This window comes from Rattus norvegicus, chromosome 8 (assembly GCF_021556685.1).
Source record: "Rattus norvegicus strain SHRSP/BbbUtx chromosome 8, alternate assembly SHRSP_T2T, whole genome shotgun sequence".
In the NCBI taxonomy this organism is placed as follows: domain Eukaryota; kingdom Metazoa; phylum Chordata; class Mammalia; order Rodentia; family Muridae; genus Rattus; species Rattus norvegicus.
This window is the reverse complement of record NC_141541.1, coordinates 79,880,720-79,905,516: the sequence shown is the minus strand read 5'-3', so window position 1 is coordinate 79,905,516 and position 24,797 is coordinate 79,880,720. Positions and strand designations below refer to the sequence as shown.

Below are 24,797 nucleotides of genomic sequence, written 5' to 3'. Positions count from 1 at the left end.
AACAACTGGCACACACACGTGCGCACACACACACACACACACACTCACATACAGGTGCATGCATGTACCTGTCAGACATCTTCCTCCAGTTCCCCCACTGCCTCTTATGTTTTAAGACAGGGATTTTCAGTGATCCTGGAGATCCTTGGATCTCACTGACTCACAGGATTAGTTGTCTGATGAGCCCCCAAGCTTCTCCCATATCTGTTTCCTAGCATTGGCCTTCAACATGTGGGTTCTGGGCACCAAACTCAGGTCTTCTTCCTGGCAAGCAAATACTTCACCCACTGAGCCAGCCCTAGCTTCTTTTAATTGGATAATTTATATTAATGTACCTTTAGATGTATTGATTCCTTCCTTTACCATCTCTATGCTTTCCCTAAGTCTACCTAAGATTATTATTAATAATTATCATTGCTAATACTAATAATATGTTAATATTGTATTATACTATATAAAGTATATAAATATGATGTATAGCATATTTATATAATACACATAAATATTATAATTAATATTAATTAATGACAATAATAATAACAATAAGAATAAATGTTATACTTCTGTATTCTAAAATTTACGGTTGAACCTTACATGGTTCTTTATTTTTCTTTACTAGTTCATTACCTGTGAGCATATTTTTCCATTATCTCTTGATCATAATTATGGTAGAAACATTCAAATCCTCACCTGCAAAGTCTAGCACCTGGGTGGCATCAGGACTGTTGTCTGTCCATCACAGGTCCCCTAAGAACGGGTCACATCTTGCTGATTTTTCCCATGTGATGTGACTTTGGATTCTAAACCAGGCATTGTGAACCTTTTAACACGGAGACTGTAGATCAGAGGTTCTCAACCTGTGGGTATTGACCTCGTGATCTTTTCACAAGTTTTGCCTTAGACCATCAGAAAACACAGGTATTTACAGTACAATTCAAGCAGTAGCAGAATTACAGTTATGAAGTATTAACGAAAATAATTTTATGGTTGGGGGTTAACACAGCATAAGGAACTTTAATAAAGGGTGGCAGCATTAGGAAGGCTGAGAACCACTGACTTTGATTCTGTCTCATTGTTCTAAAAAGGCAGTGAGGACCTTCCCCTTAAAAGCGAATGAATTTGCCTCAGTTCACTTCCTTACCATTCCGATTCATACTTCTTTTAGTTCACACCTCATGGGCAGGCTCCACAGGTCTACTGGAGACCCCCACTGAATCCAGAGCACAACCTGGGGGACCCCTACTCTGGTTCTCATCTTCCCATTTGTTTCATTGCCTTGGTGGTTTAAGGTTCCCTTTCTTGGCCCAAAGGGTGTCGGTTCTCCTAGAGTTGAAGTTGCCAGTGGTTGTGAAGCTGTCCAACATGGGCAGTCTCCTCCTTTGCTTTCTCTAACTCTCTCTAGTGACTGCATTCCCTCTCCTGACTCTGATATTTCTCCTTCTGGGTTCACTCTAATACTTTGTGGATTTTTTTGTAATGGTATCACATTGTTGCTAGTTTTCCTCAGTTCTCTGTACCATAGCAAGACTGAGATTGGCAGGGATGCACATTGTTCTGTATTCCCTTCTCTGGCCACTGCCTTCCCCTACACTGTCCAATATACAGAAGATACATACTATTTAAAATTGATCTCATTCAGTGTTCATGGTATTAATTCTTAACTTCTGTATTTTTGTGGGCATTTGTTACTATACACGGAATGCCCATGAAATTAAAACATTTTGGGGCCACTTGTTCACCTTTCCCTGCATGGCAGTCCAGGCAAATTTCCATCTCTTATGCCCCCGATGATATATCTTCACCCTGGTTAACCCATGAAACCTTCAGGATTAACGTTTCTGCACTAGAGAAGAACAGGCCATAGGGGCTGGGGTCGCTAGCAAGAAAGACCTCTTTTTCCTTTCTCTTTCCTCATAACTAGGAGAGTCCAGAAGAGTGTGCCCTGGCAGGGTAGGACTGTAGGTCTGTCATAGCTCATCAGTTGCTGGGGCATGGTGAGCACATGGTCTTTCTTTATACCATTTCCATGTCTCAGAACCTCATGCAGACCAAGGTTTTACACAACAGCTCCTTGGCATTGCTCATTCAGAGGGGGCTACTGAGTGACAACCCACATCCTTAAACCAAATAACCCTGTCATCTTGCAGACTTGTAACCCTGTTGCATTGCATCTCGTAGACTTGGAGTGACAGACAGTAGTTAGCTGCCTATGTGGGTGTAAGAACCATACTTGAGTCTTCTGTAAGAGCAGATGATACTCTTAACCGGAGATCCAACTTTCCAGCTCCTTCCATAGGATTTAAACTTCCATGTGGCTTCAGCTCAGCTCAAACTTAAAAAGAGAGAGAGAGAAATGCTGTGATTTTTTTCTGATTATTTTTTAAAGCTCATTGTATTTATTTCTACATTTATTCAGTAAATTTTATCTTATATGTTACTCATCAAGTTTCAGTAATCCATCCAAGACAATAGATAGGGCCTTTATTGTTTTAAAATTGAATCTATTATTATTAAAAATATGTAAAAGAATTTGTTTAAAAAATCAATTAAGGAACTGGGAAGTCGGCTCAGCAGTTAAGAGCTCTCACTGCTCTTGCAGAGGACTTGGGTTTGGTTCCCAGCGCCCACGTCAGACAGTTCACTGCTGCCCATAACTTCAGCTCTGGGGGATCTAACACCCTTTGGAGGCCAGAAGAGGGTGCTGGACCCCTGGACCTAGAAAGGAGCCAAGCCAGCATCCTCGTCCTCAGCTTTCTTGCCCGTTTGTCCTTAATTTTCCCCATGAGGCACTTTTCCAATTCCTGGGCATCTAATCATAGCTTATGCAATGTTTGGCTCCAGCTTTAAAAATAAAAACCATGAGAAGTATACAGAATGCTAATTTTAATCCCAAGGAGCTCGTTCTAGTTTATGTGTTTGAGATTCTGAATTTTTCCACACCTATGAAATACTAATTATTCAGTTATAGAGGCATTTCCCACTAAATTAAATTAATAGACTTACTCATTTTATAGCTTAGTAGGGGAGTGTTAAAAGTTGACTTGCACCTTATTTATAATGCCAAAAATGTGATAAATATCTAACTACCCATCGTATAAGACTGATTAAATAAATACTGTACATCCGTACAATGGGATACTGTGATTCGGTTAACATAGTTTGGTGACATAAAAAGAAAACTAGTAAATTTGGAGAGATATCTATAACACATTGATGTGTGTGTGTGTGCACACGTGCGTGCACGTGTGTGCATGTGATGTTCACAAACATGCAACAGATCTCATATGCAGAACTTGTAGGAGTCAGTTCCCTCCTTTTACCATGTGGTTCCCGGGGTTCAAAGTCAGGTCAGCAGCCTTGGTCACAGTCACTATTACACACTGAGCCATCCCATTGTCCCTACAACAAATTGTTGATTGGAAAAAAAAACATAATGCTGTAGCATAGCCAGCATGTTAATGCGCAACTTGATGTGCACATGTGCACACAGGGAGAGCTTTGCGTAATAATGGAAGTGAGGTGTTTCTTCAACATCAACTCTAAGGCACACTCTGTGATGGAGGTCAGTGCTTCAGACTGGATTTACTAAATCTACGTCCTTCTCCATTCTAGAATAACGAACTACAAAGCAGGTTGGACTATTTGACAGAAACCCAGCCCAAGACTGAAGTGGAAACGAGAGAAATTGGAGTGGGCTGTGATCTTCTACCCAGGTATTTAGGAATTTCCTGTTTTTCTGACCAAAAAAAACCCCTTCTTTGACTTAAGAAAAATATTTTCCTGGGCTGTGATGAACAGAATCGAATTCTCCCTTTGAAAAGTGCAGCTCTAAAGCTAAGTGGTGACTCTGAGTAGGCAGAAGAATTATGTGGAGGAGACAGGGAAGGAGAAACTGAGGAAGCCATGGCTATCAGGTACTGCATGCCTGTCCTTGTTCATTCATTCATTCATTCATTCATTCATTCACTCACTCACTCATTCATTCATTCTGTACACTGTTCCAAACAGTTAGGTTACAGGGAGAAATAAGATTTATTCCCACCTGAGAGTAGAGTATGGAGGAGGGACAGGATATAGGAAGACATCAATAACCATGTTAGAGGGTGTGCTGGACACCTTAAAAGGGAACATCCAACGAGGAACAAAATTCATCTTTTCCTTAGTACCATTACTGAGTAAGTTCAAACGTCTGGTTTGAATCTGGTTCATCATAATGATCTTAGACTGTGTGCTGGCTAGTTTTCTTTTTTCCTTTATCTCATGCTGGCTGTCAACTTGACATAAGCTAATGTCATCTGGAGTCTGAGTTGAGAAAATGCCTTCAGAAGAGCTGGCAGTAGGCAAGCTAGTCGGGCATTTTCTTAATTAGTGATTGATGGGGACACGGGGAGCCCAGTCCATTGTGGGTGGGGCCATCCCTGGGCTCACAGTCCTAGGTTCTCTAAGAAAGCAGGCTGAGCAAACCATGGAGAGCAAGCCAGTAAGCAGCACTCCTCCACAGCCTCTGCATTAGCTCCTACCTCCAGATTCTTGACCTGTTTGAGTTTCTATCCTGACTTCCTTTGATGATCAACAGTACTATAGAAGCGTAAGCCAAACAAACCCTTTCCTGCTTGGTCAACTACAAATGATAACCCTAAGACAGACTGTAATCCTGCCTTTGATTGTCCAGCTTCATTACTAAGCTGACTGTTTATCCTTCAGCTCCTGCCCACATGGAGGTCTGTGCCCTGCTGAGTGAAAGTTGAATCTGTGATTTTAGTGTCCTGCTTCCAACTGAAACAAACTTGCCATGGCTAGGTGCTCAATTGTGTTCAGCCCAGACGTGAAATAATACGGTTGCTGATGCCGTATGGCTTGTGATTAAGGTCGTCAGAGTCGTGAACTGCCAAGCCCTGGTATCATGAGAACAAGAAAGGACTCTTGCTATAGGCGTGCACACTTGCATGGGTCGTGCAGTGATCCAGAAAAGGTGTCAGATCCTGGGATCTTTAATAGTAGCATCTGCTGGGAAGGAGTGACCAGCTGATTGCCCAGCTGGGATGGGGATTGCCTGCGCCTGGTCCTGTTAACCACCTGTAGCCTGGTGTCTGAAGTTCTTTCTATGCTGAGGCCTTGGCCTCCCAGTCTTAAAAGTCAGTGGCTTTACTGAGTCTCCAGCATCACTAACGTGGTACGGTGAGACCTCATTTTCCTACTTCTAAATCTGTGACTGATGGGTTCTTTCTGATTAAATCCAGCCATTTGCTATCGTCAGAGGAACTCACTAACAGCATTGTTGAACTTTCTTTGCCAGTTTTCTGATGTCCGGGTAAACAGGCAGTTATACCATTCTAACAGAATTAACAGGAACTGCTTTTTAAAAAAGACAAGGATACATGAAGTAGATTCAGCATCTCATCAGCACAGGACGCGGTTTACTTGACGAAAATATAAGCAAAAGAAATGACTGATTGTATTTGGGGACCCTTTTGAAATATAAGTCATTTGGTCACTTCCCTCTCTCTCAGGCTTTTCAGAAAGCAAGTGTCTCAGCTCATTCTATTTCCTCACATCATAAATCTTGTTTGGCCAAGACGGGCACAAAACCATGTCTGAAACCAATAAATTGTTTGTTTTCTGATTCCCACATTTTGGCTTAAAACAAGCTTTTCAATTTGTACACCCAGGGAGAGCCGGAGGCAAACTTTTATGGCTGCGTTATGAAACCACAAAACAGCTTTCATAATGGAAGTGCTGACAGACCCTTAACTTATGGCCACAGTGAGCCTGGAAGGCATGTCCGAATCGAAAGGCGGCTTTTCCATAAATGTAGCATTTGGGTTTCCCTCAGGATCCATTGTGGCAGTTTAACTGCTTAGGTCAGTCAGCGGAGGAAATGAAAACTACATAACCACATTTCCGAAAGGGCAGAATAATATTTCACCCGTTTCCTCTCAAATATTTATGAAGTGCCTACTATGTGAAAAGCACCCTCAGGTCACAGGGGTGAGGAGACAAGAGCTTCTGAGCGATCCCGAGGCAGGGTTTCCACTTGGCTTCTCACAAAGGCCTTGCCCTGTTGTGGGGGCTTCTGGGGAGGTGGTGGTGGGGGGAGATTACTGAGGTGTTCTCTGGGAAACATCTTCCCTCCCCATAGCCTTCTCAGCTCCAACTAAACTAAGCCAGCACTTAATTTTGAATGTTGGATTCTAAGTAAGTCTGGCTTAAATAGAAGCCTATGGGCAAAACCAGATCGGAGCCCCATAGTCTGGATGAATCCCTACATTCCAAAGGAAGCAAATCTGAAGGTCCAGAGAAAACAGCAACTCTCTTTTCTGGAAGCCGCACAGCCAGGGGGAGACCAGGTTTCTGAGGCTGGGTACAGCCATTTGTACCTGGAAATAACTCAGTAAGTTGAGGGTGGCTGAGCTGGTGAGATTGCTCAGTGGGTAGAGCTGCTTGCCAATAACCCAAGGACATGAGTTTGATCCCTGAGACCCACATTGTGGAAAGAGCCTCTGACCTCCATGTGTACACCTTGGCACCCACATGCCCATACACATATAGACAGGTACAAAGGAAGGAAGAAAAAGAGCCCAAGGCCACCAAGCTGTGTTGTGTGCATCCTGATAAAAGCCTTTTCCTTATGTGGACTTCAAACTCAGACCTAGAAAGTAAAGTCTTCCCTGAGGCTTTCCAGAATATATTTTTTAAAGATTTATTTATTTTATGTATGTGAGTGCACTGTCGCTGTCTTCAAACACACCAGAAGAGGACATCGGATCCCATGACAGATGGTTGTGAGCCACCATGTGGTTGCTGGGAATTGAACTCAGGACCTCTGGAAGAGCAGTCAGTGCTCTTAACCACTGAGCTATCTCTTCAGCCCCAGAATACCTTTATATCTAAATTTTTTACTTATTTGAATTTACTTACTTTATTTCCCTCCTTTTCTTATACATTGGTTTCATTAAGACAGGTGATCATGTAGCTGAGGATTTCTGATCCTGCTGCCTCTACCTTCCAAGGACTGGGCCTGTGGGTGTGAGCTACCATACCCGGCTCAGAATGATTTTTTTATACAGCCTCCTCTACAGTGTTTTTCATCAGAAAGTATTGAATTCAGCCTCAATTACACAGAAGTGGTAATTCACAGAAGTGGTTCTTTCTCCTGCCTCGAATTGCTCAGCAGGGTATGGCGGTAGAACAGTTAGGGCACCTGCGTACCCTGCCGTGCCGGCCGCTGGCTGACTTCAGCCTTGAGCAGGCTGATGGCTCTCTGAAACTTGGACACATTCAGCCATGGAATGGGAAAAAGGACGATAGCTGTGAACCTGCGTTGCTGTGAGGATTAGATGAGAAGACGTAGACAAGTAGGTAACTTAGTAAAACATAGCCAGGAAGGGGCTGGAGGGATGGATGGCTCAGCAGTGCAGAGCACTTACTGCTCTCGCAGAGGGCTGGGTCCTAGCACCCATGTTGGATGTGGCTCACAACCATCTCTAACTCCAGCTCTAAGGACTCCAACAACCACATCCAGCCCCTGCAAGTACGGCACCCGTGTGTACAAATTCAGACACAAACACACACAGATCACTTTTTTTAAATAGCCAGCATTACAATGAACTAAACCCCAATGTTGATTCTTATATGTAAAACACACTATATCCAATATAAATGAGTTTGGGTTTACTAAGGTGATTTTGCCAACTTTTATAGGTAGTTATCAACGACTGGTAACCCAGTCAAATATACAGTGCTTCAGTGTGCATGGGCCTCCTCAGTTAAACCCTCCGTGGCTTCGGATCCTCTAGACCCTGTGTAGAGTGGAAGGCTAGGGGAGTACCAGAGCTCTGTCAGCTGAGACACACAGTGATCCTTGTGTGTTCCAGGCGCCGCAGGCTCTCGCCACGGGGAGCAGGAGCCCTCCCACTCACTTCCCACACCTGCAGGGGTCAAATGCTTGCTGCTGCCCCTAGAGTATATAACTCACAAGTAACAAGATCGCATTGACCTCTTCTTTAGTCATAATGGCTCTAACCCCCTCTTCTAAGGTGTGCACCATGCACACTGCCCCCTTTCCTGGCAGCATTGCAAATGCCTTGAGTTGCTCACCCCCCGGACGAGGGTATTAGTTGCCTGATTGCTACTATAATGGACTACCGAGGTGAAGTAGAAAGAGTATTGTATAGACTTAGCTTATTCCAAGATCTTTTGGTGAGGGCACTGCATGGTGAAATAAAAACTGTCTATCCCATGATCCAGGAAGAACAGAAATAGAGTAACTTAGACTAGGGATCCACACCCCCCTGAAGGGTACCCCCCACGGCCACCATGGAATTCCTGTGAGGCCATGCCTCCTATGGGGCCCCACCACCACCTTCTAGCAGTGCCCCATAGGGCCCAGTCCTTTGATTCCTGGAGCTCTTTGGGAAGCGAGCATCCAGACTGTAGAGTCTGGTATTCAGATGATGCTCAATAAGTATTCTTTGGATGAATATGCAAGAGGTGTGTAGCATGTGGGGATTTAGGAAGCTGACCTGTGTTATAAGGGTTTGCTCATTTAGCAGAGATCTTAGAAGAAGCCACACTGACTTGTGCTTCGATACTCACATTGGTCAAGCAGCCAGCAGAAGGCTCTGTTCCTTTTCCTAATCACCGTCCCCTAAGACATGCTCAGAAATGGTGCCTGTGGCCTAGGCACTCAATTCACCCTTGTGTGGTACCATCTCCCCATAGCCCTTCCGAGGCAGAACAATGCTTGCTCTTACACAGGATGCTCCTTCCCTAGCTCTCTCATCCTCCTGCTCTGCCCTCCATCTTCTCTCATGGCGCCTCATTCTCCTCAGAGTACCTGCAAAGACTGTACCTGTCCCTAGTATTCCCTTTCCTCCCTGTGGCGGAGCCTTCCTGGGACACAAGCCCTTGTTCCTTATAGCCTCTGGCCTCTGGAGCCCTCCAGCTGGTGTCTGTTTGGTCCTCTAAGGACCATTTCCAGGCTAAGTGTGTCAGCCTGTTCTCCAGAGTCAGCTCTTAGATGCGGCTAAGACGCCTGCTTGTGTGTTAGACCTGGGTCTGTACCTTGGGTCTGCCAGTCGCCTTTTGCGTAGCTTGGAGAAAATTCTGCATTCCTCGAGTCTTCATTTCCTCACCTTGAAAAGGGAAATTTGACTGGGGAAGCTGAGGCAGGAGGATTGAAGTGAGCGCACATAGTGAGACCTGTTTTTAAAACTAAAATCTAAACTAAAGGAAGGGAGGTTTGGCAGTCCGTCCGTTTGGGGAATTTTCTCTGCTTCGAGGGAGGGGGGAAGCACTAGGTTACATATACACATCCCCACCCATAAGTTTCCGATGACAATCCAGAGTTCTTTCCCCTCCACCAGTGAGTTCATTGGGCTTTACTTACAGTGAATGGTTGGGGGCTTACTGATAGAAACATGGGTGACCCCAACCAGCAACACTAGAAAGTCATCACCCAGCATGTGCCATAGCTTCTCCTAAAGCCACAGGAACAGAGCCCCCTTCCCCTAGCTTTCCCAAGCTTGTGTACCCTAGCCCCACCCTAGCCCCATCCCAAGACCCGGAGAGCACTATCAATTAAGGAAGAATTGAATATAGCTGGTTACAAAAAAAAAAGTCTGGATACTGAGGTGAAGGGCCTAAGATCCTCCCTCCCCTCCTGTAAGGAAGGCCAGTCGTCACCCAGCCCAGTTGTGGTGACCCTGTGCCAGCAGGCACAGCTGGAGGTGGCAGCTGTTTGGCTGGGAGGCTATTCTTCACAGCATAAAGCTTGCTACCACGTAGACAGCTAACAAACACAGGGCCCCAGCCCAAGCCCGAGAGTGCTCAGAGTCTGGGTGTTTCCTCCATTTCGCTGTGGCCCCAGGACAGCCATATCTCAGCCATGATTGCTTTGACCGTGGACTGCTCACCCGTGCTATCACTCACCTTCCTGGCATCCTCAGAAGCCCCCATTCCTTGCTCTCTCCACCCTGATGGATACCCATCTTTCCTCCTTGTATCCAGTTTCCTGTCCCTCCTCTCCTCATCGTCTTTTCATTGCATTTATTTCTAGTGAGCAAGGGTCTCGTCACAGAACAAGAACATGGGGCGTGGCTGTCTGTAGTTCAAGGGTTTTGAACACCTGTCCTTGTTTTTTTTTCAGGAATGAGATCAGTTTGAAAAGTATGATACATAGTAATTAGTCATCGAGAACAAATTAAGGTCATCTGGCCTCCGAACGCAGAAAAAAATAAAAAGGAGAGAGAAAAATGAGACTTTTTTCTTTCACCCCTTAATGAATTGCAACCTGGTTTCCAGTAAACTCTATTATCTCTCTCTTTTTTTAAATTTAGATTTACATTTTTTAAGAATTTATATATATATACATATATATATATAGTGTGTGTGTGTGTGTGTGTGTGTGTGTGTGTGTGTGTGTGTGTGTGTATCTAGCTGATTTGACACAACAGAAGAGGACATCAGATTCCTGTATAAATGGTTGTGAGCCATCATGTGGTTGCTGGGAGTTGAACTCAGAACCTCTGGAAGAGCAGTTGTTGCTCTTAACCACTGAGCCATCTCTCCAGCCCCCACCCCCTTTTAACTTTTTGGATAGACCTATCTTATTTTATGATGTTTTGCCTGCATATGTGTGTACCATATGCATGCTTAGTACCTGGAGGCCAGAAGAGGGCATAAGATGCCCTGGAACTGTAGTTGGTGGTTGTGAGTTACCATGTAGGCACTGGGAACTGAGCCTGGGTGTTCTGCGTGAGCAGCTAGTGCTCTTAACTGCCAAGCCATCTCTCCACCCCCCTCAGTTATATCTTAGTAGGTACAATTTGGTGACAGATATTTCCATGACCATTAGTACCCTGCACATAGTAAGTGCTTTAAAGGCTTGCATCAAAATATAAAGTAGACCTTTGCCAAAGCTTTGGTGTTTTGCTTTTCTTTTCTTTTTTTGGTTCTGTTAGTGCCCTCAGCCTCTGGGGAAACTGCTTCTCTGTGGATTCATAAAAGGCTAGCAGGACCCCAGTTATGTTTCAGCAAACAGGCAAATTTTGGTTCCATGACTGAAATGACTTATACTCTTGAAGTCCTATTGCATCCTAGTGAGCAGCTTAATAAAACGCCCCACCCTGCATTTTTGAAAGGTTGGGATGTGAGCGCCTGTTTTTGAAACCCAGAAGGTTCACCTTTATAAATATTTCTGCATTTTATGAGCTTTTAGGATATTGTCACAGGAGACCATTTCTGTTGCATGGAATTTTCATTGGAGTTGGCACACAAGGCCATCTGGTTTCTGCCCCGCTAGTCCTCTAACCTGCCTATCCAGGTCACCAGGGACTTCTTGAAGTGCCACACCCTAGGGATTCCTGTATGAGTGCAGCGTCAAACTCACTGGTTTTCATCCTCATGACTGTGTGGACCGGAAGTTACAAGATCAGCCTTTGCCTTTGTGAGTTGCTGATGTCACAAAGATGAGTGAAACACGGTCTTTACCCTCAGAGATATCAGACCTAGCAATGGACACAGATGCAAATTATTTTGATAGGGGACACTGCCACTGCTGTGTCAGAGCCTGGGTAGTGGTGGTTCTCAGTATGCCTGGGGAATGGAATGTATGGAAAAGACACACTGGATTTCTGGGGAGGTGTGAGCAAATGTTGACTTACTTAGATAGGGGACCAATGACAGACCCAAGTAAGGATACCATCAAACTAGAACTTAATGAACCAATGAGTTTTACTGAGGTTACTTACAGGAGCAGAAAAGATTTGCCAAAAGCTACCCTAGCATAGGTAATGAAAGCTAGAAAGCTGGACCACATTGCAGAGTCTACAATTAACTCATCAGGTTGGAAAGTGTCCTTTCTAGGTAGATCAGTTGATCTGCCTAGAACTTTTTTGCTGCAACTAGCCTGGTCTTCTCCTCCTCCCCTTCTTTTTGTTTTTGTTTTACTTTATTTTGAGATAGAATCTTGCTGTATAGCTCTGTCTGACCTGGAACTTGCTATGTAGACTAGACTGGTCTTAAACTTGTAGAGAGATCTGCCTACCTCTGCCTTCTGAGTGCTGAGATTAAAGGTATACACCAACTCCCCCTGGCTTTGGCTCCTGCTTCTCTCAGAAAGTTTAGCTGATCTATGAGTGTCTTTCAGCTGTCTCTATTGCTTGTATATGCTTGGAGAATGATTGGATTTTGGTCAGTTTCAGGGACATCCTGAACCCTTTGACTTGTTTATTTCCTGAGCTTAAGGAGGTACCTTGCAGGATGGAATGTTTCACCTCTCCCTCACACATTCCATGGTTTCACTTCCTTTCTCACATCTTGTGTCTAATGAGCTTGCCTCCAAGATGGAAGATTTTAATCATGAAGTAAATTACTATATAACTGGCTCCTAGGGGAGACATGCAATGTGTAAGATCTGACACCCCTGTCCGTCACCCTTCTTATATAGTCCATACCACTTTGTGAATAACTGGACATGGGAAGTTTGTGGCAAGGAAGTAAACTGTTCTGCTTCCTGTGTGTTGGATCATTGTGTTGTTGGGGCAAAATGTGACTGTAGTACCTTCAAGCCTCAGCGACTCACCTCCATATCTATCACAGTTCAAGGCAGGTGGGGCTGGTCCTTACTCTACAGTCAGTCAGGATCCTAGGATTCTTCCATCAATGACTTCCTCGGGCTCTGAAGTCCTCTTGGATCTATCTTCCCCACCCAAGCCCTTACATAAAAGAGAGGAGAAGGTGAACATGTAAGATAATAATATGGTTGTACCATTTAAACCTCAAACAGTATGAATCATTTCTACCCATCAGTAACATGGCCCACCTAATTGCAAAGGAGGCTGGGGAAATGTAGTTTATATATTTGGACAAAATGAACTAGAAGCTAAAGATCAAACAAATTCATTCTCATACTGGAGGCCGAGAAGTCCAAGACCAATGCACCAACACATTCAGTGTCTGGTTAGAACCTGCTTTCTGGTTCATAGACAGCTGCCCTTCCTCTCTCCTCTCTTGGTGCTCTCTGAGCTTTCATGGAAGAACTAATCCTATGCATGAGGTCTCCATCTTCACAGCCTCACTGCTTCCTGACACCATCACTCTAGGGGGTGGGGGAATTTCAGCTCTGAATTTGCAGGGACACAAATATTCAGTCTACATCAAATCCCCATTTATAATGTTTCTGTGAAATATGCAGCTGCATTATTAATCACCCCGTTCTTGGTTTTTGGTGCTGAGTTCTTATCACATGAAACATATGAAGGGTTTTATCTCATTTTCCTTTTTTTCTTGTTCCTCAGCACAACAGGCAGGACTCGTGAAATCGCAATGCCCTCCAGGAGTTACACCCCGTACACAAGAGTCCTGGAGTTAACCTCAAAGAAGACGCTGACTTAGGTCCTCAGAGACATATGCCTCTTGCAGATGCCAAAGGGTCCTGAAGCCTGTGACTTAAAAGTCTGGAGAGGGTGGTGATTGCTTCCTCAAAGACATGGTGTGACCCAGAATGGGAATCTGAGGATAGCGGAGGCAGGGAGAACAAGCAAGGGCTGGTTCATGAGATTGTATTTCAGACACTGAACTGACCCTGCTACTCACAGCCATCATTTGTTTTCCGTGGATGCTGAAGTCCAGGTTTTACCATCTATTTTCTGTTTTACTCGATTTTGGATTGGAGGGAAAGGGCATTAGTTAAAAATGTTATTTTTGTTACATCATAAAGGTTTTGTTTACCCAAAAAAGTATTAGTAGCAGTATTTCTCCTGCATGGAGAAGCCTGTGCACAAGAAGCATGGGTGCCTGAAGACACTTGACCCTGGAGGGAAAGACTCGCAGCACGCACAGCTCTCTCCTCCAGGGAGAATGAGTGTTGGATTGTGGGAGCCGCCATGTTCAGAGACTGTGTGTGTGCCTGAGTATCTGCTTTCTGATTCACTAATCCCTCATTTCAATGTGTGCCTTATGCCTTGATTGGACCAGCTGAGAACACTCTATTTATTCAAGCTGTGATTCTTTTCTTTCTCACTTAAAAAACAATTGTGTATGTCGTGGCATTTAATCATTTCATGGTTAGCAACAATTGATATTTTTGTTAAATGGATGAGGAGTCCGTTCACGCACACTCTACTTTGATATTAAAACCCACATAACATATATTTAATAAAGTCTATCTATTTTGTTCTAATAATGTCTCTTTTCTATTTCGTCCATGACTATGCAGAAGGGATAGCACTCAGCAGGTCAGGGTGTCAAGGTCATATGCTGCTGATCTTTCATCAGTTGGTTCATAGGAGAAGGGTGAGTTATAAGATTGCATTCCTTTTCAAATCCTGAAATACACTTTGTTAACATACCTTCTGAAAAGAGTAAGATCCATTCGTGATCACAAAAGCGTTAGATCCTCCTTTTTAAAATAACCTTCCGGGCCTGAGGAGATCATTCAGCAGACAAGAGCAACTGCTGCTCTTACAGGGGACCTGGGTCCTGTTCCCTGCATCCACGTGGAAGCTCCAACTGCTCTAACTCCACTTTCAGGGGACCTGATGTGCACACATATACATGTAAAATATAAAATAAATCATTTGAAATTTCCCTTTACAGCCTCCCTTCCTTCACCCAGTTTGGAAAAACCAATTGAACAAAGTAGTCCATTGACTAAATCACCTTGAGTCTGGATAAAGTGGAAAAAAAAGAAGTGCGTGTTCGTTTGTGTGTATGTGCATGTGTGTGTGCACATGTGTGCATCTGTAGATGTTTTTGTGTGTATGTACAAGTATGTGTATATACATATGTGCATGTGCATGTGCGTGTACATGTATGTGCCATGTGCATATGTACACATATGTGTATTGGTATGTGCATACATATGTGCATGCAAGTATGTGTATGTACACACATGTGTTACACAAACCAAAGGACAATATCAAGTATCCTTCCTCAGTACATCTGCCTTGTTGTTTTGTGAGAGAGAATCTCTCATTGGCCTGGGACATGCCAAGTAGGCCAGACTTGCTCCCAGAGAGCCCCAGGGATCGTCTCTTCACCACCATACACAACTCCAGTGCTGGGATTAAAAGTGTATGCCACTACATCCAGTTTCTTTCCATTTTCTTTTCTTCTCTCTCGTCTTCTGTTTCCTTTCCTTCTCCTCCCCTTGCCTTTCTCTCTTCCTTTGTTTTAACATGGATTCCAGGAGATCCACCTCCGATCCTCAGAGTTGTACGGCAAAAACTATTACCCAAAATGTGCACTTTTATAGGCAAATTTGTGTTTAAACTCTGGCTAACAGATCTTCCACGAGTCATAAAAGTTCTGTGAAGGATGTCTCCTCTAACGTGGACAGACACAGCAACTTGCAAGGCTGAGGTAAGTGGAAACGAAGTTCACACTAGAGGCTGGCACAGGCCTGGGCAGTAACTGCTGTCACTCTGAAGGTTTGCTGTAAAGCATTGCTGGCCCCTGTGTGGGTCTCAGGGCTAGCAGGAACCCTGCCCTCTGGAACTTAAGTGATGTCTCCAGCCATCATCAAGACAGCAGAGAGGGAAGCTGGACACACAGGGAGGGGCAGCTCATCCTTGGAACCCAGTGTCCCTGAAGAAACTAGTCCAGAAGAGGATTAAAAGTCAGTTTTAATGAGATCAAAGGCGGCAGTGGAAACCAACTGCAAGCAACTTCACATCCCACTGTCTTCCTCTCTTAAAACAAGCATGAAGAAGAAAGATAGGTGGGCAGGCTGGCGAGAGACAGACAGACAGACAGACAGGTATGTTTAAGGGATCTTTCTGCTGTCAGAGCCTTTATGTTTTTCGTAGATCAACGTGCAGTGAATTGTAATGACTAACCTATCCAGGAAGACTGTTAACAGAGAGTTGCTGCACTGTGCAGACTGAAAAACTGAGAAAAGCTTTTTAGATCCTTGGTTAATGTCACATCTAGGAAGGGCCAGCGAAGTGGCTCGGCAAATAAAGGCACTTGCTAAGTAGGCAAACCTGACAACCCAAGTTTGCTCCTGGTGGCTTGCATCTGTGTTCCAGCACATGTATGGAGAGAAGAGAGGCAGAGAAATGGAAGAATCATCTGGAAGCTTTCAGGCCAGAAAGTCAGGAGTATACAGCAAGCAGAAAGAAAGAGACCCTGTCTCAGAATCAAGGCAGAAAGAGAGAGGTGACCTCAGAAAGTTCCTTTCTCCTCCAACCTCCACATACTCTGTGGCATTCATGGGCCCACAGTTCCCACCAAGAGCATGAGTTATTTGTAGAAGTGGGGAGCAGGGTTCTAATAGCAACACATCAAATTTACTTCACCCGAATGAGGGCTTCAAAGAATAAATGAACTGTATTACGGTGCTATGCATTTCGGTTCTCCCTAGCTTTCTCAGAAACCCACAAGCACATATGACATTTATTTGTTTCCTTTTCAAAATATGGTGTTTAGGAATATAGACTCTGGGGTCTAATTGCCTAAGTGTACTCCCTAAGTGTGTGCCTATGCAAGTCATGTGACTTGCCAGAGCCCCTGTAAAACAGGGCAGAGGCCGTTGCTTCCCACTGGAGTTATTGTGAAGAATCACTAAGATAGCCCTTTGACAGGTCTTAGGGTTGTAGTTGGTACACAGTACGCATGTAATAGATGCCACCAGTATATCTCTCATAAGCATTTTGGCTTCTTGTAGTTAAATTTTACGTGCATATATCATACAGAACCTTCACATTATATTTCTTTTCTTCCTTTTTGAGACAGAGTCTCATGCATCCTAAAGGGCCTTAAACTCTGGTATAGCCAGAGATAACCTTGAACTTCTGATCCTCCTACCTCTGCCTCTCAGTGCTAGGATTACAGATGAGCACCTCCATGCCCAGTTACGCAGTGCTGGGGATGGAACCCCGGGGATTTGTGCATGCTAGAGTTTGTCAACTGAGCCAAATCCCTAACCCTTGGACCACTGTGTCTTTGTAAAAGGATTTGTGTGTGGGTGGTTGTGTGTTAGTATATGTACATATGTGTTTGCAGGCACTGGCAGAGGCCAGAAGAGGGCATCCAGTTTCTTGGATTTAGTCATGAGTTGCCTGCTGTGTGTGCTGGACTCAGCTCCTTATAATTGAGCAGCAAGTGCTCTTAACTGCTGAGCCTCCTCTCCAGCTCAACCATTTTATATATATATATATATATATATATATATATATATATATATATATATATATATATAATATTGGATTCTATTTCATTCAAGCACCATGATCCAATTAACCTCTCCTGTCACATTGGAATTTTAAAGGTTGTCTTTACTCTCTCTTACACAATTCATCTTATGCACACGTCCTTGGACATTCCCCTAATTGTTTTCTCAGGTTAAATTCCTCAAAGAAGAATTGCCAGTCCTGTCAGTATGCAAGCTTTAAATCTTTCAGCGCACAAGGTCTAATTTGTTCTGTGGAAATTTGTGTTCACCGAAACCCACCAATACTATATGGGTGTGACCTCCTGACCCTCCTGTCGACATTTGCAATGAGAAATGGAGTATATGAAGAGTTTCTTTCTTTTGGCAGACTCGTCTTTCTAAAAGACAGCAAGAAAATCTCCTGCAGGATATTGCCCTTGGATGGATGATTTGATCTCAAGAACTTGGAATTGGGAGGTGTTCTTCCAGGGCCCAGAAAGGCCTCCTTGGCTGACAGGGAAGAAGGGGACTCAGAAGCAGTGAGTAGCCCCTGTGATCAGTACTTGCGGTCCATCGAGGCAGCTCTTTGTTGGAATCTGTCATGGCTGTTTGATAAAATGGTAGGGGTATGTGGGGAAGGAAGACGCCACAAGACACAACAAGAGGTCAAGGAGATTCTAGGGCTAGCCCCACTCCTTTAATGTCTGTTCTTCTGAGATCTAAAGGATCCTACAGTGGTGGGTCAACCACTTCTACAGGTGGGATTCTCAATGATGTAACCACCTTCCATTGGGCTTCCCTTCCCCAAGCATCCCAGCTCTTCACATCACCGGGCTGGGCACTGGAGATTCCAGCAAATGAACTTTCAGGGAACAAGTCACACCCAACCCTTAGCGAGAGGAGACGTGGTCAAGAAAGCAGGCAGGTGAACAGCCATCTTCACCTCAGACCTGAAGATGGGAATTAATCCTGTGGATTCTGTTAGAGAAGAGCAGAGGAGACTGAGATGTGTTTCTAGAAGGAGGTCAGAAACAAGGGGATTAGAACAAAATATCTAATTAGCTAATACCAGGTGTGATATGTTAAAGTACTCAAAGGAGGGCTTTTTTTGTTTTTGTTTTTGTTTTTCCTTTTCTTCCTGCATCCTGGTTTTTCTTCTCTCCCTTCCTTTCTCCTTTTTCGTATAGGTTTCTGGCACAGCTGTTGAGAACACCACTCACTTGACATTGCCTTTCCCTTGCACACTTCTTGAACCTCAGCTGCCAGAGGCCTGAGTTTATTTCTGTGCTCTTGGTCCTGTTATTGAGGCCCATTTGCCTGGACTGGCACCTGATGACAGCAGTTTGTCGCAAGCTATGACGTCTACTCTCCAGTCCTCCCCATTCTAGGTCCTCTGTGTGCTCACACTGATTCCCCAGTCTGTGCATTCTTACAAGGGGGCTGCCAGAATGCCGACACTGCTGGGGCTCACACTAGACGATGGATGGACCACCACAACACCCAGCTCCAACCCTGTCGGACCAGCCTAGGACACGCTCCATGATCAGGCAAGAGCTCAGGGCAGCCTCAGGCTGTCAGGTTTGCTGCTTCCTCATCTGGGAAGCTACCTGAAATACAGCTCTCATCAGGTATGTTGATAACTATATAAGTATAATCTTTGTGGAATTCTGAATAAAATATTATAAAAAAAACCCAATAATTTGTGCCCAAGGGCCATAAAACTGATGTAATTTGAATGCAATAAAATATAAGCAAGCAGCTAACAGCTCTTGTGGGCTTTCTCTTAATTTTTCAACACATACTTCAGAGTTTTAAGATACAGCGTTTACAGCATTCACCTTCCTGAATTAGGGGTGGGGGGGTGCAGAGAAATAATTAGTAGGCAATTTTTTGGCCCTGGGGCTTTTCTTGTAAATGTTTTTGTTGGCAGGCACACTCTTGAGAACAGGAAGTCAGTCTCTTGTTACAGATTTAAGACTTTTCTGAGCCAAATAACAGAAAACTGGGTTAGTTCCGAAATGAGAGCTGAGGAGGGGGTGGGGTGGGGCAGGAGTCGAGGCGGCTGTCCTGGGCTCTTTCTGGAGATTAATGACATCTCGCAAATATTTTAATTCTCTCTTTTCCTCTTAACTTGGCACCTCCTAAACAAAACACAACCTTGGACCAAAAACAACTTAACCGATCAGTTCGTAGCCCTACCCCAAAATAAAAGATCTTTACGGTACTCACAGATCTATTTTTAAAACTTTTGGAGAGCTGGGGAAAAGAAAATTAGGGTTATCTCGAGTTGACCAGGGTTTCTTACTATTGTTTTGTTTTTCTTTCTTTTTTTTCACCGAATACACCACATAACATTGAAAGTATTAGACCTGGTAGTAAAAATACTGTTTCCACGGTGATAAAGACTTCCACCTTCCTTTGAAATTTTAAAAATAGCTTTTGTTACTGAGTAGAGTGTCAAAGTGAGTTTTATTAATGGGACCAGTGAGTCATTGAGCTGATTGCAAATGCACTGATTGTTCAAAATGGTGAAACTGGGCTTTTGAAAGACCAGGAACTTATTGTTCGATTATAAGGTAAGGGAAGAACTATGTGTGTTAAACTATATCTTTTAAACCATATATAGTAAACTAGGAGAGGAGGGGAGGGACAGAGAGAGGGAGAGAGCACACATGTGCCATGGCATGGGCATGCATGTCAAAGTCAGCTTTTAGTTTTTACCTTTGACCTTGTTGAAGCAGAGTCTCTCTTGTTTCTGCTCTGAGGTGATCGGTCTGGGCTAGCCTGAAAGCCTCAGGAACCTCTCCCAACTCTACCTTCCATCTGGTTGTCCATTCTATATGTTTCATGAACACTACAGAATGGGGCATTTGCAATGACTCTTTTAAAAATTAAAGTATTATTATTATTGGAGCAGGGTGGTGGGTGGGTGGGTGTACATCCTGGACATCACCACAAAGTTGTTTGGTCCTGGGATTGAATTCAGTTTGTTAGGCTTATGTGGCAAGTCCCTTTGCCTGCTGGTCTCTTACGGCGGTCAGTAATAGTTCTTAAAACACAAACGCTTTATAAAACTTTGAGATTTTTGAGGAAAATATCACTTTTCTGTAACAAGTATAAATATTGTGCTGATAGTCTAGAAATTTCCATATTACAGCCTCTCAGAGAAGAAAACATTTCTATGTCCCACTATAGATGCTCACAGGATTTAAGGATTCACAGGTGACCTGGGCCCAAGAGTGAGTGCAGGACGACTTGCCCCACCCCTTGTCTGCCCCCTGGTGGTATGGGTGAGGGAGAGACGCCCCCTTTTGTTCCTCCACCACCTGTGGCAGGCAAGAGAGCTGTGCCCACCCTCAACCCCCACCTTCTCATGAGAGCAAGAGAGCTGGCCCTGCCCCTCAGCAGCTGCAGCAGAGGGGAGAGTGGACTCTGCACCTTGCCTGGGCAGCACAGAAGAGCTGACCTTAGTGGCATAGATGTGGGAGAGCCAGCCCTGAGGGGATGAGAGAATGAGGGCTGGCTCTGCCCCTGCCAGCTGCAGCACTGGGTGAGCTAACAGGAGCAGTGCTGGAGAACCGGATGGTCTTGCAGATCCGAAGGGGCAGATCTCAATGACACAGGGCAACAACAGGATCTCCCAGAGGAGTCCTGGTGAGGATCCAGTATTGATAGTGTAGCAGAAGTCAGAGGCCTGGAACTAGACCAGTGATTCATTGCAAGTAAATTGTGTAAAGATGTGTGGACAAAAGGGGCTACTGTGGTGCCGTGACTCACCACAGCTTCCACAACGAGGTGCTTTGTTGTTGCTTTGGTTTGGTTTTTGTTTTTGTTTTTGTTTTTTTTTTTTTTATTTTCTTTTGGGAGGAGGTTGCAAGGGCAGAGGGTGGATATAAAGGGATATGGAGATGAAATAGAATTGGGGTGCAAATTCACAAAGAATCAATAAAATGTTTTAAAAATTAAATACCTCATCCTCTCACGGATTCCCTGTTGTGCCTTTATAAACTGTCATTTTCCTAGGTATCACACCTGCCTCCTCTCTACCCTGAAGCAATCCTTTGTCCTCTAGAGACAAACACCCCTCCTCCCCTTCCCTTCTTCCCTTCCCCTTCTCCCTGTCCTCTATCTCCTGCCTTTTCTCTTATCCCCTGCCCTCTGTCCCTCTGGGGTAAATAAATCCCCTTTGTGCTGAGAACTTGGTCCTGCCACTCCTGAGCTGACCCTTTTCCTTTCACATAGGACACAGTCAATAACCACTGAGCAAGCTCTCCAACTCTTAACTTTATGCAACACTGGGCTTTCATCTGGAGACTGAATGTGTCCAGAGAACCTCAATTTGCAACCCTCGGCTCCCATTAACTGTTTCCTTTCTTATCAAGAAACTGTTTATTTCTTCAAAAGGACCTCTCTCTTCATCCCATTCAAAATGGCTTCCCTCCCACAGTACTGATTATAATTTGTTCGTCGTCTGATATTTTGACAAATTTACAATTTTTAACCCTATAAATAATCTTAAACGGCTCAAAGCTGTCATCCACCAGATACGAAAATTAAATTACGCTCAAGAATTCTAGGTGGTGGAAAACATTATCCAGTCCCGTAAGACACGGATGGCCATGGGAGTACGGCAAAGCTGCTAACCCTGGAACTGCCTCAGAGTCGGGGGAGTGTTTGTTTAAAGGAGATACCTGCTTCCTGGTTTGAAAACATACCACGTATTTCTTCTCAACGTTTATGAGCTTAAATAGATGCAGATGTTGCTAAAGAATGTATTGTAACACTAGCCATCTTAGAAGTGTACAGTTTGAGCATTGCGAAGCCTGGTGGAATGGCTCTTCACCCTTCTCTAAAAGGGAAGAAACTTAGGCTGAGGGTAATCTGTGGACTTAATACCAAGTAGTGTCCAGACCCTTTCCCCTGAGTCCTAGTTGTAGATTGTTTTGTAGTTGTCTTGTTATAGTCTCTCTTCTCTCTTAAGTGTGTGTGTGTGTGTGTGTGTGTGTGTGCCCATCTGTCCATCCGTTTGTCTGTCTGTGTGGGTATGGGTGTCAGAGGACTGCTGTAGAATTGGTTCTTTCATTCCACCTATACATGGGACCCAGAGATTAATCTATGGTCACTAGAATTATACCCTACTGTCTTTACCCACTGAGCCATCTCCTGGCCTGTCCCTGACTGATCTTCTCAGGACTGCCTTCTTCTCCTATCTGGATTACCTGTGTCATGTCTCTCCCATTTGGTAAATGGTTTGTTTGTTTTCTGATTTTTCTTTTCCTTTTTTCCTGAACAACTCTCCTGACTTCATACTGCACAGGCATCCATGCCCCTCCTTACCTTCCACCTCTGGTTGTCGCTGTTCAGAGCTCTTCTTTTTCATGTGAGGGAGACCAGATTCTGGCCAGGTCTGGTGAGAGAGAATAGTCTGTTTTCTCCTGCTCTAGGCTGTGGATCACCAATGTCTTTACTTCACTAGCCTCTGATCTCCAGCCACAGAGTAACAGAGGTTAGCAGGAAAGGTGGCGATGTGGTTGGGAATGTGTGTTGACTTCTTTTGCAGAGAACTCAAGATCAATTCCCAGCATGCGTGCCAGTGGTATACAAAAACTTGTAACTCTGGCTTCGGGGCACGTAACACCCTCTCTTGGGTTCCTCAGACACCCTTGTCACCTGCATCTGAATACGTGTATACCTAATTAAAAATAAACTAAATATTTTAAAAGAGTGGTAGATGTTATCACAATAAGTACCCACCTATCACTAAAGAGTCCATAGTCTCTCTGTGCAACTGGAAGGCTGAAACTTCTTGCCATAGAGACTTGGCAAACTGGCACCTTTACTCCAGTATAATTCATTTGGGCCTATTTTTCTTTTTACTTAAATACTTTGTTTAGATTTATTTAATGTGTATGAGTGTTTTGCCTGTGTGTTTGTGTGTGTATGTGTGTGTGTGTGTGTGTGTCTGTGTATGTATGTATGTATGTACGTACGTGTGCTTGCCTGCTGCCCAAATGCCAGAAGATGGCCAGAAGATGAAACTGGAGTTCTAGGTGGTTGCTGGTTGTCATCTGAGCACTGGAAAGCAAGCTGGGTCCTTTGGAGGCACAGCCATGCTCTTAAATATTGAGTCACCTCCCTAGCCCTGAAATATTTTTAGAGCCAGAATTATGATACAAAATGTATTAGATGTTTTATGAAAAACAGCAGCAACAGCAATAATGAGGTCCTTTAAACAGGAGGGTCCTCCCTGCATTCCAGCAAGCAACTTGAATGACTCCTAAGCAAAGTTTGGTTTCTGCTATCTCCTTCTTTTTGCCTGTCCTCCTCAGTCCTCAGGATGAGAACCCCTGGGTCATCCTGCTACCCTCAACACTGCATCATGATGTGATGCCTTCTCTCCCTCTCCCCAACCTCTTGTTGTTCTCCACAGAGTGCTCAAAATCCTCTCCATTTTCTCTCCTCTTAAATCCCACTCTAACTGTAGGTCATTATCTTACCTGAGCTTTTATGAACAGACCTCTTGGAAAAGATACCAACGCGTTCCTCTGCAGATGACTGACAGCCCACAGCCCTTCAGAAGGCTCTAAAGGCCTTTGTTAACCAAATTGCCTTTTTATTGGTGGAATTTCAGCCACTGTGACAAAGGGAAGGAAGTAAGACAAAGGAAGAAGGCATTTGAAAAAGTAGGAGGTGACCTAGAATGCCTACAGGGTCTGTGCTAAAGATCAGGGCATGGGCATATTCAAGGATATTTTCATTTCTCTTTTGAGTTTATTCAGACAAAAAAAGTCTTACCAACATTTAGTGTCCATAAATGGCCATGCTCATTAACTAAGAATCGTCCTTAGACTTTCTCATTAAAAAGAAAAGTTAAATGAAAATTCAAAGAAGCGTACATTTGGCAATTCTTCCTCACCCCAAACATCTCTTCCCGTACTGTCCAGTTCATAAAGCACACTGGTGGGCTGGGTGAGCAAGTCCTGGCTAAGCAGCGCTCAACCGTGTGTGTAGCTCTGAAGGGGAAAAGGGCCCGCCCTTTCCTCTGACTTACAATTGAAACTTACTTAGTTGAAGATTTTTCTCACCGGAGTCCTTATATTTTTCCCCCATGGGCAACTGCCCCTTAATTAATCCCATTTCCCCCAGTTCTAGTCTGTTCAAGCAGCTGAGCAAACAAAGACGAAGGCAGCCATTTTAATGTGCTTCCTCTCCCAGACCCTCTGGGATGGGTGGGCTGTTCATCTTGTCCATAAACTGGGGCCTGGATGGCCCTGGAGAAAGCTACGAGGGACTTCTGTCAGGATTAATTTTAATAGACTGCAGGCTGCCGCCCAGGAACCATAACCCAGCAAATGGCTTTAAATTACTATTTGCTGATAAAAAGCCAGATAGGAGTTGAGCATTCAGTCCCGCATCTCAAACGGTTTGGATAACTAATTTAAGGATTGACTTTTCTTGTGGAGCGCCTGCCCTTTACAACTCAAACCCTGGGATGGCTGAGGAAAGCTGCCCTGTGTCCTAGATAGATCTCAGGGAAATTAGCTGGAGGAAATGTGACATTTTGTACAAGTTTTGGATTTTAGAGCTGGACCGGAAATGACTGAATTCCTATAGACCTGCGGTGCTCTGCGCCTCTCATCTC

At 44.2% G+C, this 24,797-nt stretch overlaps 1 protein-coding gene across 2 annotated transcripts in view; it reads left to right on the top strand.

The window, feature by feature from the left end:
* Myzap (myocardial zonula adherens protein) overlaps positions 1-14,182 on the top strand; it is an 87,267-nt gene extending 73,085 nt beyond the window's left edge. For both annotated transcript variants that reach the window (NM_001014211.1, XM_087562818.1), the window contains 2 exon segments: positions 3,613-3,713; positions 13,299-14,182. In NM_001014211.1, coding sequence (NP_001014233.1) covers positions 3,613-3,713; positions 13,299-13,395 — 198 coding nt within the window. In that variant the 3' untranslated portion in view covers positions 13,396-14,182.
* The last annotated feature ends 10,615 nt before the right edge of the window (positions 14,183-24,797 follow it).